Raw genomic sequence first — 14151 nt, forward strand, 5'->3', positions numbered from 1 at the left:
CTACTATAATCTTGTAGTAATTTCTTTAAGAAAACTAATACTAGTATGCTTGTTGCATCTTAGAAGAGCATTGCCTGCTATCCCCAAAAGTCAGGCTATCAGCCTATCACCTCAAGCCTTCTTGAATTATCGTTCTCTATCAAATTTTCTAACATATCGTTGTAGACTTCAATACGTAGAACATGAAGAATCACAAAATTACTAGTTTATTTTTTGGCTTTCCATTCAATGTGCGGTACCACATTGGGGCCCAACCAAATCCGTATTCTCACGGGGAAATCCCACATTAGGGTTTGGGGGGGGGAGGGGGGAGGATGTGAGCCGTCCCTAACGAAGGCGGCTCCGTGTTCAATCAGGTTCGAATCTGAGATCTCTGGTTAAATATAATCACTACTTACTAGCTGCTATTGGATAGTTGGTTACTGGTCTAGTGTATCTGATCTTATTACGGTTATTTTCATATACTATAGTAAAAGAAACCGAAAAAGGATAGAAAGGATTTATACAGAGGAAATATTGGACATATCTGAGAGACCAGAGGAATTGAGTGAAATAATAAAATAGTACAGTGAGTTCTTGCAATGTGTGTGGTGTTGTAGCAACACATGATACAAAAGTGGTTGTGTTCCTTTTTTTGGGTGGACTTCTTTTGGGAGAGGGGGAATGAATAATCAATGACGATACAAGTGCGTATCCTAAGAAATGTGTTCCTCTCACCTAGAGCTATCTAGGAGACATAGTGGAGTGACTGCATGTAGCATAAGATGATGGATGGGTAGCAATAGAGAAGGAACTGAACTGATTAAGTTCCTTCTTCATTGCCTTGTATACTTGATCTAAGCCTTCCTCTATTAACTCCAAAACTGTCTGTGGCATTGGTGGCATATTCACGTCAAGTGATCCTTCCAACATTTTCACAACTTCCCCCATGGAAGGCCTGTTTGATACCTCATCCTGAATACACCAGAACGCAACCATCAATGCTCGCATTACTTCTTTTTCTTCTACAGCTCCTCTAAGTCGCCTGTCAACAACTTTTACAGGTGTTCCACTAGTAACCTCCTGGAAAAAAGAAGAAGAGAAAAATAGTAAATACTACATGAAACCAGAAAGGATAGAACACTATGAATCAAAGTAGAGAATTGTGCTCTTTTGTATGTCAAAATCAAGTGCATACCTTGTATGCCCATCCTGGATAAAAGAAGTCTTCTGCATCACAAGTCATATCAAGATTTCTCCGACCACCAATGATCTCTAGAAGAAGCATTCCATAGCTGTAAACATCAGCTTTTACAGTGATAGGTCGATTGCTGACCCACTCGGGGGCTAAATAACCTCTGGTTCCTCGGATCATAGTGACAACGTGGGAGTGCTCCCTCCCCATTAACTTAGCTAGTCCAAAATCAGATACTTTAGGGTAGAAATTCTCATCCAGAAGTATGTTTTCTGGCTTGATGTCACAGTGAATAATTCTGTTCCTACATTGTTCATGAAAATATGCTATCCCTTGTGCAGTGCCAATTGCTATGCGAAAACGTGATGCCCAATCCAGTAGTCTATTTCTTGTACTAAATGAATGAAATATCCATTTGTCTAATGAACCATTTTTCATGTACTCATAAACTAGTAGCCTGCCAAAGAATGAAAATTTTAGTGAAAGGTGTGTTAATCCCTGACTATGATGCTACACTTCTACAGATTTCTCATTCTATAACATCGCAAATTATAATGGAAAATAATTTACTTACCGTTGGGTTCCCTCTGAACAGTATCCGCATAGACGAACCAAGTTCAGATGATGCATAGAGCCAATGGTTTTGACCTCGGTTATAAATTCCTTCTCCCCATGAGGTGAAACTTTATCAAGTTTCTTTACTGCAATCAATGTTGCATCCTTTAAGCTTCCCTTGTATACGCTGCCAAATCCACCTGTCAAAGCGGCAATGTTGCTGATCATATTCTTACCTTATTTGAAAGAGGCCAGTTTTCTGTGCTTTGATTTCTATAGTTGAGAGGTTAGTGGCATAAAAGTAATAAAAAGTTTATATCTATACCTGTTCCAAGTAACTCAGAAAAATTATTAGTCCAACATTGCAGGTCACGGTAGCTGAAACTAATCGGAGCTCCTGACAAGAGCAAAGAGCCCTCAAGTGCCCTCTTTAAGGATCTTCTTCTATGGATATTGATATATAATAAACAACAGAGCAGCCCAATGAGAACAGTCATGCTCAAGACTATAGGAAGTATCAAAACTTTCTTGCGCCCACTCTCTGACTCATGTGATGAATTCCCAGATGCTGAGGCATTGGCATCAACCTTCACAAATAAGGTTGAAACAGGATCCTCAAATCCACCAAATTCCAAGCTCCTGAGTAACCAACAATAAGCCTTTTCCTCATGGAGGCCATAAACAGAAGCAACACAATCACAGTTTGATAAGCAAGCATCGCCACATTTGGACACCGTCCCTTTATCACTATAATTTCCTATTACAGATGATTCCGAAAAATAATAATTGGTTTTCTGAACCGTAGAAATCTTGAACTGGGACATCAAGTTTTCTTGCCGAAGTCCACATTTCCCGGTCACTGAAGTAGTTCCTGAACATGAGACATCATTTCCCACCTTAGAAGTACCTGGAAAACATGTGCAAGAAGCATTTGTTTTGCTTCTGTCTAAATTACATATCCCATTGCCACAAATTCCAGAAATACCACAGGGATTGGACACAGCTGCCCATTCTGGAACCCATTGCCTTGATCCATTCACATCATTATCCCATCGATACAAATGTAAATTTCCATTAACTTCGAGGGTTAATCTACGAAGAACGGATGCCACATTGGAATTAGTTTGATTTACAGCCGATGATAGTCCTCCATAATCGTCATCATTTTTATATACATAAACTGCACCATCAGAAGATGAGCCATAAACAATACCAAAGCTTCCAGCTTTATCCAATACCGCAATAACATTTCCAGTCGCATTTGATATTTCAGGTCCTGACCAATAAGAAAAATTGCTGTAAAATTCAGGCGACGAATCATAGGAGTTGGGCACATTATAGGTCAATGCAAGGCTTAGTGAAGTAGGCTGCTGCAACATTTTTAACGTGTAGTAACCACCATGAGAAGGTGATTTTGATGATGTTAATTCTAGTGATACTGTTAAGGATTGACCAGGCAAGAGAGTATCAGATGGATGTGAAAAACTTTGCCATGCAATACTTCGGTTGGTGCTGTAGAGAATGAAGTTGCCATTTTCAGACATGACTGCAAACTTGACGCCTGCTTCCGAGGTGTTTGAGGCCCACACTGTGCTGTCTCCATCCATCAACAAGAGATTTCCTGTGGTGGCAAACTCCAATATTGCATCTTTGCTGACTGGGGAATTTCTATTTAGAGGATTGACAAAATGGCCAAAAAGTTATATTACCTGCAAAAGCTTTATTAAAAACTAGAGGTGGAGGTGTATATATTTTCTGTTTTTTCCTAGTTTTAAACCAGAGTGACATTTCTATTCTGTAACTTCGAACTTACATATATGTGCTGAGTATTTCCAAGACCTTGTTACTCACCATAAATTACCAAATCTTGCACTTAGAAAGAAAAAGCAAACCCTAAAGCTGGAATGGAGTTTGTGTGTATCAAAAAGTTAATGAACAGAAGCTACAGTTTGATCATGCAACTTTTCGTCGTACTAACGTAGGCAGATCTAGTTTTCCACGTATATATCTATGTTCTGTGTCGAAAAGATTGGATTCAATTGTACCTATTGATTATAAGCTGCATCTGCATCTGCCTACTAATAAGTAATGGTTTTTAGTCATATACTTCACCCTAATAGTGTAAAAACTACCATGATACTGTAATAAGAACCATTTTTATGACGTTACCTGTTAAAGTTTTATTAATAAAGATTACCTATTAAAACGGTATAAGCAAGCGCAGGTCTAGGAGGACACAAGGATGTTCATGCAAACCGCCTCGCTGGTAAATTCTACTACATATACAAGGTCAAAATTATTTTTGAGAAAATTACAGCACAATACCATTGAGCCATCCAGTATAAAAAATATGTACACAGTGTGTAGGTAGTGTATACTTTATACTAATATACATGCATATACACCGAAAGTTCTGCAAGACTTGACGTTCACTAACGTTTTCACTGCAACTGACTTCGATGCCGACTCCGGCGTCGGCAACAGGTAAGGTACTCCCTCTCCCTCGTTCTCTCTCTCTCCTGTTCTCTCAATCCCCTTCTCTCTCCCTTCCCTTGTGTCCCTCTCGTCACTTATGGCCGGCGGAATTAGGGTTTTCGCCGGCTCGACTCCGGCAACGGAGTAAGTGTGCAGCACCGGTCAAAATAGGTTGGTACGAAGTCAGCCGGCGTCCAGATTTCGGCAATACCCAGAAGAAGCTCCAACGACATTCTGGTGACGCACCGGCGGCCTCTTTCCGGCGACTCTATTCCGGCAACCAATTTCGACATCAAAATTGCCGGAACCAGCAACAAGCAGGAGTACCCCAGTGACATCTAAACCTTGATATTTAGTTACTTCTTACAGATTAGTTTTTTTGTATTATTCTATTTCTTGTGATTATTATTTGTGACTGGCTGCTTTAGCCTATTGGTGGAGATTGTTGTGTTGTTCTAGCTGCTAGGCCGAATAGTGTATTTTGTTCGTGCCTTCTGTTTTCCTACTGTTTCCTTGTTTGTGTGTTTCTCGGTTTGGGGCTTTGTTTCGGTTTTTGAGTTGTGGCTTTGGGGGTTCATAGTAGAATAGGGTCATGTCCGAGGAGGTTGTGGCTGGGGAAGGTTTTGGGATGGGATGTAGAGGGGAGGGCGGGGGTGGATTTGGGGTTTAGGTCAGGTGTTAAGGCTGGTTCGATGAGGGGTGGTAGAGGTAGGCAAGAGGCGAGAGAATATAGGTTGAGGGTAGGATCTTGGAACATAGAGACCCTTCAGGGTAAGTCCGTAGAGCTGGTGAAGATTCATAAGAAGAGGAGGATTAATATTACGTGTGTTTAGGAGACTAAGTGGATAGGGTCTAAGGTTAGAGATGTGGATGGGTACAAGCTGCGGTACTCAGGGAGTAAGAGACATCGGAATAGAGTGGGCATCTTAGTGGATGGGCAGCTTAGAAAGCAGGTGGTAGAGGTTAAGAGGGTCAGTGATAGGCTGATGACGATTAAGTTGGTCATTGGGGGGTTTACGCTGCATGTGTGTAGTGTTTATGAACCGCAGGTGGGTTTGGAAGAGGAAGTGAAAACGATATTTTGGGAAGCTTTGTACGAGGTGGTGAGAAGCGTGCCTAGCTCGAAGAAGATTGTCATAGCAGGGGACTTCAATGGAAACATTGGGGTGTTACCGGGAGGCTATGACGATGCGCATGGAAGTTTTGGTTTCGGTGATAGAAATGGTGAGGGAGCTGCTCTGCTGGAATTTGAGAGGGCCTTTGGGCTGGTGGTAGTGAATTCGAGCTTTCTGAAGAAGGAGGATCACCTGATTACCTTCCGAAGCGCGGTAACCAAGACTCAGATTGACTTTCAGCTGCTGAGGAAGGGGGATAGGGTTTTATGTAAGGACTGTAAAGTCATTCCGAGTGAGCATCTTTCGATCCAGCATAGGCTTCTGGTGATTGACTAGATTATCAAGAGAAGCAAGAAGAGAAAGGCCGGGAAAGGTCGACCTATAATTAAGGGGGTGGGTTGACGCTAGTTAGTGCGCTGGAGATAGGGGAGAAGGTAGCGGGAATAAGGGTGTGGGAGAGTAGAGGGGACGTGGATGTTATGTGGGATAGGGCTGTCAGCTGCATCACGAAGACTGCTAGAGAAGTGTTGGGTGTTTCGACGGGTCAGGCAGGATGGTATAAGGGGGACTGGTGGTGGAATGATGAAGTAAAGAAGAAAGCGGAGATTAAGAAGGGGGCATATGTTAAGTTGATTGAGAGTAAAGATGAAGAGGAGAAGAGGGTGAATAAGGAAGTTTACAAAGTAGCATTAAAGGAGGCTAAGTTAGCAGTTACGACTGCTAAGACAGCAGCGTTTGAAAGCTTGTATGCAGGGTTAGAGGAGAAAGGCGGGGAAAAGAGGTTGTATAGGCTTGCTAAGGCTAGGGAGAGGAAGGGTCGGGACCTCGATCAAGTGAAGTGAATTAAGAAAGAGGATGATAGAGTTTTGGTGGAGGATGTTTACATTAAGAAGAGATGGCAGGAGTATTTTCATAGATTTTTGAACGAGGAGGGGGCAGAGGCATTGAGTTAGGAGAGCTGGAGTACTCAGAGGAGACGTGATTTTAGTTACTGTAGACATTTTACAGTTGAGGAGATCAGAGAGGCTATTCGTAGAATGTGAAGAGGTAGGGTGACGGGACCTGACGAAATTCTGGTGAATTTTTTAGAAATATACTGGTGGGGCAGGTTTAAGGTGGTTGACTGATTGTTTAACGGCATTTTCAAGACTGCGAGAATGCCTGAGGCTTATAGATGGAGTACGATGATTTCGTTACATAAAAACAAGGGTAACATTCAGAGTTGCAACAACTATAGGGGTATTAAGTTGTTGAGTCACACTATGAAGATTTGGGAGAGGGTGGTTGAGCGGAGATTGAGGAAGGTCGTGTTCATTTTGGAGAATCAGTTTGGATTTATGCCCGATCGCTCGATGACAGAGGCAATCCACCTGATGAGGAGATTGGTGGAGCAGTACAGGGAAAAGAAGAGGAATTTGCACATGGTGTTCATCGATCTGGAAAAGACGTATGACAAAGTCTCTAAGGAGGTTCTTTGGAGATGCTTGGAGGTGAGATGGGTTCCTATGGCATACATCAGAGCTATTAAGGACATATACGATGGAGGAAAGACTCGAGAGAGAATTCGAGACAGGGTTGCATCAGGAATCGACTCTTAGTCCGTACTTGTTTGCGTTGGTGATGAACGTGTTGACGCGGAATATTCAAGTTGAGTTGCCTTAGTGTATGTCATTTGCGGATGATGTAGTGCTGATTGATAAAACACGGGGGTGTGAATGAGAAATTGGAGGTTTGGAGGCAAAGCCTTGAATCTAAGCCTTTGTTTGGATAGTGGTTTGTCATGGTTTCATAATGTATGGTATAGTATAGTCTGATACGGTACAGTATAATATGGTACAATACAATATTTGGATGGACTCACTGTGGTTTAATTAGTTTTTTTTGTGTGATTTAATTAGTTTTTTTGTTTGGTTTGATGGTATGGTACTGTATGGTAACAGGTAAATTTACTAAAATATCCCTAATTATTAAAAATTTTAAATTTATTTGAAATTATTGAACCGTGTACTTTACAGACAACACAAACTTATCAATTTTCTTGCAATTTTCTTTTAGCTGAGTGTTTCTACCCAAACTATCTATAAATGTAAAATTGCAGTGATGAGATAGTAGCACCATTTCCTAAATAGAAAATAGGCTGATGTGGTTCTCTTTTTTTTTTTTTTTGAACCGTGTAAACAACACAAACTCATCAATTCACAAGCAACAAATCTGCTAGTCTCTTTTTAATAAAACCCATTTTCTGATTTCGAATTTGACTTTCAGCACCACCAAAAACAGAGAAAAAGCTAGCAGAACCAGCAGCAATAAAGGAGAAAGAAGCTGAAAAGCACCTGCAGAGAAGAAGCCAAAGGTAGGGTAGAAGTTACGAAAGGAGAAGAAGACGGAAGAACGTAGAAGAGAAGAGAGATTGTGAGCAAAAAAGCATGAAAATAAATATATAATAGAGTTAAAAGTAGTATAGGGGAAAAGGGTAAAAAAACGATTAAATAATATTATATGAGGATATAACTAGAAGAAAAATAATTAAATCATGGGATACACTAAATTGGTGGTTCAAAAAAGTGAGGGTTTTCATGGTACCTTAACCATAGAATTAAACCATACCGTATCATATATTTTAATAAACAACCAAAACAAATATGGTACTGTTGCTAACCACACCATACCATGACAAACCACAATCCAAACATATTGTAAGGGGTTCAGATTGAGTAGGTTTAAGACGGAGTATATGAAATGCAAGTTTAGTGACTTGAGGTATGAGGACAAAGTGGTGGTGGGTTGGATTCCAGGATGTTTGTATGAGGGATAGTTTTAAGTATCTTGGGTCTATGATTTAGGGGAATGACGAGATTGATGAGGATGTTTCTAAACGTATTAGAGCGAGTTGGATGAAGTGAAGGTTCGCCTCGAGGGTGCTGTGTAATAAGAAGGTGCCCTTTAAGCTTAAAGGCAAATTCTACAGAGTGACAGTCTGTTCGATCATACTATATGGTGTGGAGTGTTGGCCAGTCAAGAACTCCTACATTAAAAAATTAAAGGTGACGGAAATAAGGATGTTGTATTGGATGTGTGGGCTTATTAGAGGGGATAGAGTTAGGAATCAGATTATCCAGAGAAGGTGGGAGTGGCTTCGGTGGAGGAGAAGATACGTTAAGGAAGATTGGGATGGTTTGAGCATGTGATGAGGAGGAGCATGGATGCCCCAGTTCTTAGAAGTGAGAGGCTAGTGTTGGATGACTTCAGAAGGGGTAGAGGTAGGCCGAAAACATATTAGAGGGAGGTGATTAGATGTGACATGGAGCAGCTACGGCTTACTGAGGATATGATCCTAGATAGGAAGGTGTGGAGGTCGCGGATAAGGGTAGAAGGCTAGTTTGAGTGTGTGGGTTGTAGCAAGTAGTTAGGAGAGGTCTTGTGTAGCCGGATTAGTAATCCTATGACAGTGTCCTTGGGTTGTGTGTGTATGTTAATACTAGGTGGGTGTCCTATTTCATATTTCTTATTTCATATTGCTTTTATTTCTCTTATTTCGTATTTCTTTGATTTCTATTTTATTATTTCTTGTTCTAATTTCTGTTATGTCATCCATCCTGCTTCATGTTTCTTTACGACCTTATTTACTATTCTTTATCTTAAGCCGGGGGTCTATTGGAAACAACCTCTCCACTTCTTCGGAGGTAGCGATACGGACTGCGTACATTTTATACTCCCCAGATCCCACATTGTGGGAATACACTGGGTTTGTTGTTTCTGTTGTTGTACATATAATATACATATCTATACTTGCCTATACATATGAAATACATATCTATACATACCTATACATATAATATGCATTACGTATACAAAACATATACACACCACAAACAACATAGTGTATATGTAGTGTATACATCGGCATATTTTGATAAACTAGATGGCAAAATGATATATATTGGTAACTATCCCATTATTTTTTAGGTAAATATAATATATATTGGATCTCTTTGGTTTTTTCGTGTGTTTATTTCTTTATATTTGGAATCTCCTTGGAGAAAATTCAGACTCCACCGCTACTTATAAGGAATCTGAATATGTAATTACTTTTTAGTGTCAGTGCATAGAACTTAAACTCGGAGTAATAAGCTAAGCAAATATGAACAGTTGTTTTTATTGAGAAGGGCTTTTACACTCACATATTAGGAGACCATACCAACGTTCTGTCTCCTGGAAGTTCTGAAAACCAAATTGCCAACTGATATTGATCATCAGACTCCACTGCTGGGGTGAAGCCAAAAGCAAAAGTTCCATTGTCAGAAAACCATGCTTGGCTTTCCTTAGCTAACAATCTTGAACCGAAAATAACACGACCAGACACTACAGAGCCATGCAGCTCTGCTCGGAACAGTAACAGCAAAGCCAAAGCAGAGGAAAGAAAACAGAAAGCCATATGTGCAAGCAACTTAGAAATGGGATTCTGTTTCAAGAAAATCAATTTGGCAATTTAATAGTCTTTGGGATCCTTATTAAAGAAGAAAAAAGTTTAGGAGGATTTTCAAAATTTTGAAATTGTGTGTTGGGAAGTAAAGAGGGGATCACAATTGAGAACAAGTGTACAAAGGTGGTTGGTGGGTGAACTACAACGTTGACAAATGACCAAATAATTGAAATGGCCGGTACTGGCATTGGGCGGCATGTGTCTAATCAATTTCTTTGTTGCTTTCAAACAATAAAAGGATTGAAATCACTGAACTTGTCAAGCTGGACTGCAGTTATTCTTGATTTCACACTTTACCATCAGCAACAGATTGGTTTTCTGAGGAAACTTTATGCTGCCAAACAAAAAGAGTTCTCCTTAAGGTAGTGATTGGCTTTGAAATCTGCATACAGAAATGGTTCTTTGGTGTTCTTTTTATATAATAATTAAATTTAAACGTTTCTTATTTGCTTCTCCACATGACCAAAGACCCTAGAGGATGGGACAAAAGGATTTAGTTACATTTCTCTTGCTGAATAACACGTACAGCAGTTGGGAGTTGAAGCTTTCGTTTCTAGACTCTTGACAGCACACAAAATCAACGCTGAGAGCACTAGCGGACTAATTTTAGCCTGTGCCAACCACGATACTCTTTTCAATTTTTGACTATACGTGCCAACCGCACGTACTGACAGTACGTGCCAACCGCACGTACTGTGTGCCACCGATTTTGGGGATTATTTTAGATTTTGACTATAGAAGTTAGTTGTGCAATTTACATTATTTTCACATTATTTAAATTGTTAAATGGTTAATCAAGACATACTCAATAAAGAAAAAATTACAGAAACTAGCAATCTTAAGACTATAATTACAATAAATAGCAATATTTTTTCAAAATTACAACTTATAACAAAAGTAGTAATATTTTACCCACTTCATAGTAATAGAAGAATATGTATTTTTCAGTTGTGCATATGCATTTATGAGTAATACATATATATTTGTATATATATTTATATAGCAACATTTTACTTAAATACAAATACAATTTACTATTTTTCGTAATTATGAAACTGTTGCTATAAAAGTTATAATTAAAGCTATAGAGTTGTTATTTCTGAAATTTTCCCTACTCTTTTCGATCAATTAAATTGAAATGTCACGGTAATATTTTGGATAGTGACAAGTAGTAATAAAGACATTCTTTTCGATCAATTAGATTAAACTGTCACAATAATATTTGATTTTACTTGGCAGGTTATATAAAATGATATAGGTAACGATTCTATTGCTTCGGGCATTTAATTTGGTGTGCCATGTGATTTAATATGTAGCACCACATTGAGAATTTATAATAAGATGACATCTTGCTAGCCCAATAATATTCAATTTTAATTAAATTTCTATTTATTAAACTTAAATAATTAATTCAATTATATTAGTTCACCATATTTATTTAAATTAATATATCTATATAAGGCCACTTACAGAAAATAACATATGTTTTAGCAAAACATGGGCTCCCTTATCTCAACTTTCAAAATTACAATTCATATAGTCTCCCTTATTTTTCTCTGTTTCTTTTTCCAGTTTTTATTTTTCTTTTCTTTTTTTAATTTTTTTTCTTTTTGTTTTTTTCTTCTTTTTGATTTTTTTCTACTTTATTTTTTTCTATTCTCGTTTTTTCTGTTTCGTTTCTTTCTTTTCAATTTTTTTTATTTCATCTATCTCTAGCTTTTATTTATCTTTTTTTTCTTTTTTATTTATTTCCTTTTTTACTTTTTCTCTTTTATTTTTTGTATTTTTTCTCAATTTTTTTGGTTCTATTTTATATTTTGTTTTGTATTTTTTAAAAATATGACTACGTCGAATACAAGCCATGAATGATAATGAACTATTATAAGCATACTGTGTATTTGTATCACCATTATTTATATTTTTGTATTTATAAACATAATTGTATTTTTTGATACAAATTGAACCATCTAAATAAAAATGATATGTTTTTATACAATTTTATTTTCATTGATGTATTTGTATTTTTAAAAAAGTGTTTTGTATTTATATTTTATAGATGACTACATATTGTAATTGTATTTTTTTTTGTTTCATTTTGTTTAAATTTGTATTTGTATTCTATGTTCGTCGATAGGTTCATTTGTTTCATTTTATTTATATTTATATTTGTAATCTATTTTCGTCGATGCACTTATAGTTTAAAGAACTATTTTATATTTGTATTCACAAGTTGACCGTGTATTATATTTGTATTTGTAATTTCATTTGTTTTTTTGAATTTGTAATTTCATTTCTTTTATTTGTATTTGTAGTTGTAGTTGACTGCATCATTTGTATTTTTAAATAATTGAAGATGAACTGTTATTTTTCTTTCTTTAAACACTTGCATTTGTATTTATTGATACAAATTGAAAAATATAAATATAAATGGTGAATTACACAAATACAAATTTTACACTTACATTAAATGATACATGTTTACACAGCTTGAACTATACACATACAAATGATACTTGTTTATATACAAAATCGAATGATAAATTTGACATATAAATACTAGTGATACATTTGTGTTAAATGATACACTACATATTTGTATATTTTAGATTCAAGTAAATACAATTAATTCATATACTTGTTTGTATACAAATATAAATGATAAATAGTACATATTAACGGCTAAACTATCAAAATACAATGATAAATTTATTTTTAAAAACAAAAAGAGAATGGGAAAGCGACGTAAAAAATAAAAGAAATGAAAAAGAAAAAAAATAAATGAGAAACGAGAAAGAAAAATATTGTATTTGTGTTCATAGTTCGCATTTGTATTTTATAGTTCGCACCATTATTTATGTTTTATACAATTTGCACTTGCATTTTAAAGAAGTGTTTTGTATTTGTATTTTATAGTTGCCTTCATATTGTATTTGTATTTTGTGATTTCATTTTGTTTGTATTTGGAATTTGACGGCACATTGTAATTGTACTTTTAGTTTCATTTATTTGTATTTGAATTTGTAGTTGACAACATCATATGTATTTTTAAATAAAATTGAATAAGAATTGTCATTTTTGTTTCTATAAACATTTGTATTTTTATTCGCTTATACTAATTGTATTTTATTGATATAAAGTGAACAGTGCAAATATAAATGATAACTTATATAAAAAAAATGCTAAATTATATAAATACATATGCTATATTTGTATCAAATGATATATGTTTATACAGCTTGAACCATACGCATACAAATAATACTTGTTTATACACAACTATAAATTATAAATTTAACATAAAAATACTAACGATACATTTGTATTAAATGATACATTGCATATTTGTATATTTTCGACTCAAGCAAATATAATTAATTCACATACTTGTTTGTATACAAATTAATTATACAGATTCTCAATCAATATGCATTGAATGATGGCCCATTCCCTGAAAAATTAGGGTAAGCCAAAAGTTTCATTCACGGATAAAGTAATTTAATATATGATCTTTTTTAGACTCCCGAGAAATTTGATCTAGTAGACTCCCTCTTTCTTCTTTAAGTATACTAATTTAGTCTAATTCTCTAAAGTCAGATTCACCTTATCTAGGACTTGGTCTACCGTAAAAAGCCCAATAAGTCCTGTTGTGGACAAGCCGAGCCCTACCTCTAGTGAAATATAAATGATAAATTATACATATTTACGATTAAACTATTCAAATACAAATAATAAATTTATTTAAAATATAAAGTATGATACAAATAAATATAAAATATAAATAAATTTTAAAATAAAAAATACAACAACAAAAAATAAGAGAAAAAATAGAAAAAGTAAAAAAATGACAAAAAAAAGAAAAAAAAAACTAAATAAGAATGAAAAATTTTAAAAATCCAAAAAAAAAATGCACAAAAAAAGAAATAAAAATGAAAAAAATAAAAAAAGATGAAAAATCGAAAAAGAAAAAAAGAAAACATAAAAAATGAGAAAAAATAAACGAAGAAGAAAAAAGAACTAAAAAGGGAATTAGAAAAACAAGAAAAATGAAAAAGAAGAAAGAAAAATAGAAGATAAAGAAATATAGCAAATTAATGGAGAAAATAAAGAAGAAAGACTATGGATTGTATTTACCTGGAAAGAGAGACTATGAATTGTATTAATTGAAACTTATGATAAATAAGGTAATTAGAAGTTTATGTTTGGTAAGCCTTTCGATTTATATATATTTAATTTAATATAATTTGACTTTCTTATGAATTTAAATTTAATATAATTTTATTGTCCCAAAATGTTCCTTACTTCAAGATTTGTCAGAGATGTTTGTGTTAGCTAAGTCATGCAATTTTTTC

General features: G+C 35.6%; 1 protein-coding gene across 1 annotated transcript; it reads right to left on the minus strand.

Annotated features, from left to right (window-relative positions):
• Nucleotides 1–527: 527 nt before the first annotated feature.
• LOC107873395 (G-type lectin S-receptor-like serine/threonine-protein kinase At5g24080) lies at nt 528–10370 on the minus strand. Its single transcript, XM_016720240.2, has 5 exons — nt 9501–10370; nt 2055–3397; nt 1749–1929; nt 1178–1631; nt 528–1062 (listed from the first exon to the last, which is right to left on the minus strand). Exons 1-5 carry the CDS (start codon nt 9752–9754, stop codon nt 724–726), a joined length of 2571 nt encoding a protein of 856 aa, XP_016575726.2. The 5' UTR covers nt 9755–10370; the 3' UTR covers nt 528–723.
• Nucleotides 10371–14151: the final 3781 nt, after the last annotated feature.

This window comes from Capsicum annuum, chromosome 6 (genome assembly GCF_002878395.1).
Source record: "Capsicum annuum cultivar UCD-10X-F1 chromosome 6, UCD10Xv1.1, whole genome shotgun sequence".
Classification (NCBI taxonomy): domain Eukaryota; kingdom Viridiplantae; phylum Streptophyta; class Magnoliopsida; order Solanales; family Solanaceae; genus Capsicum; species Capsicum annuum.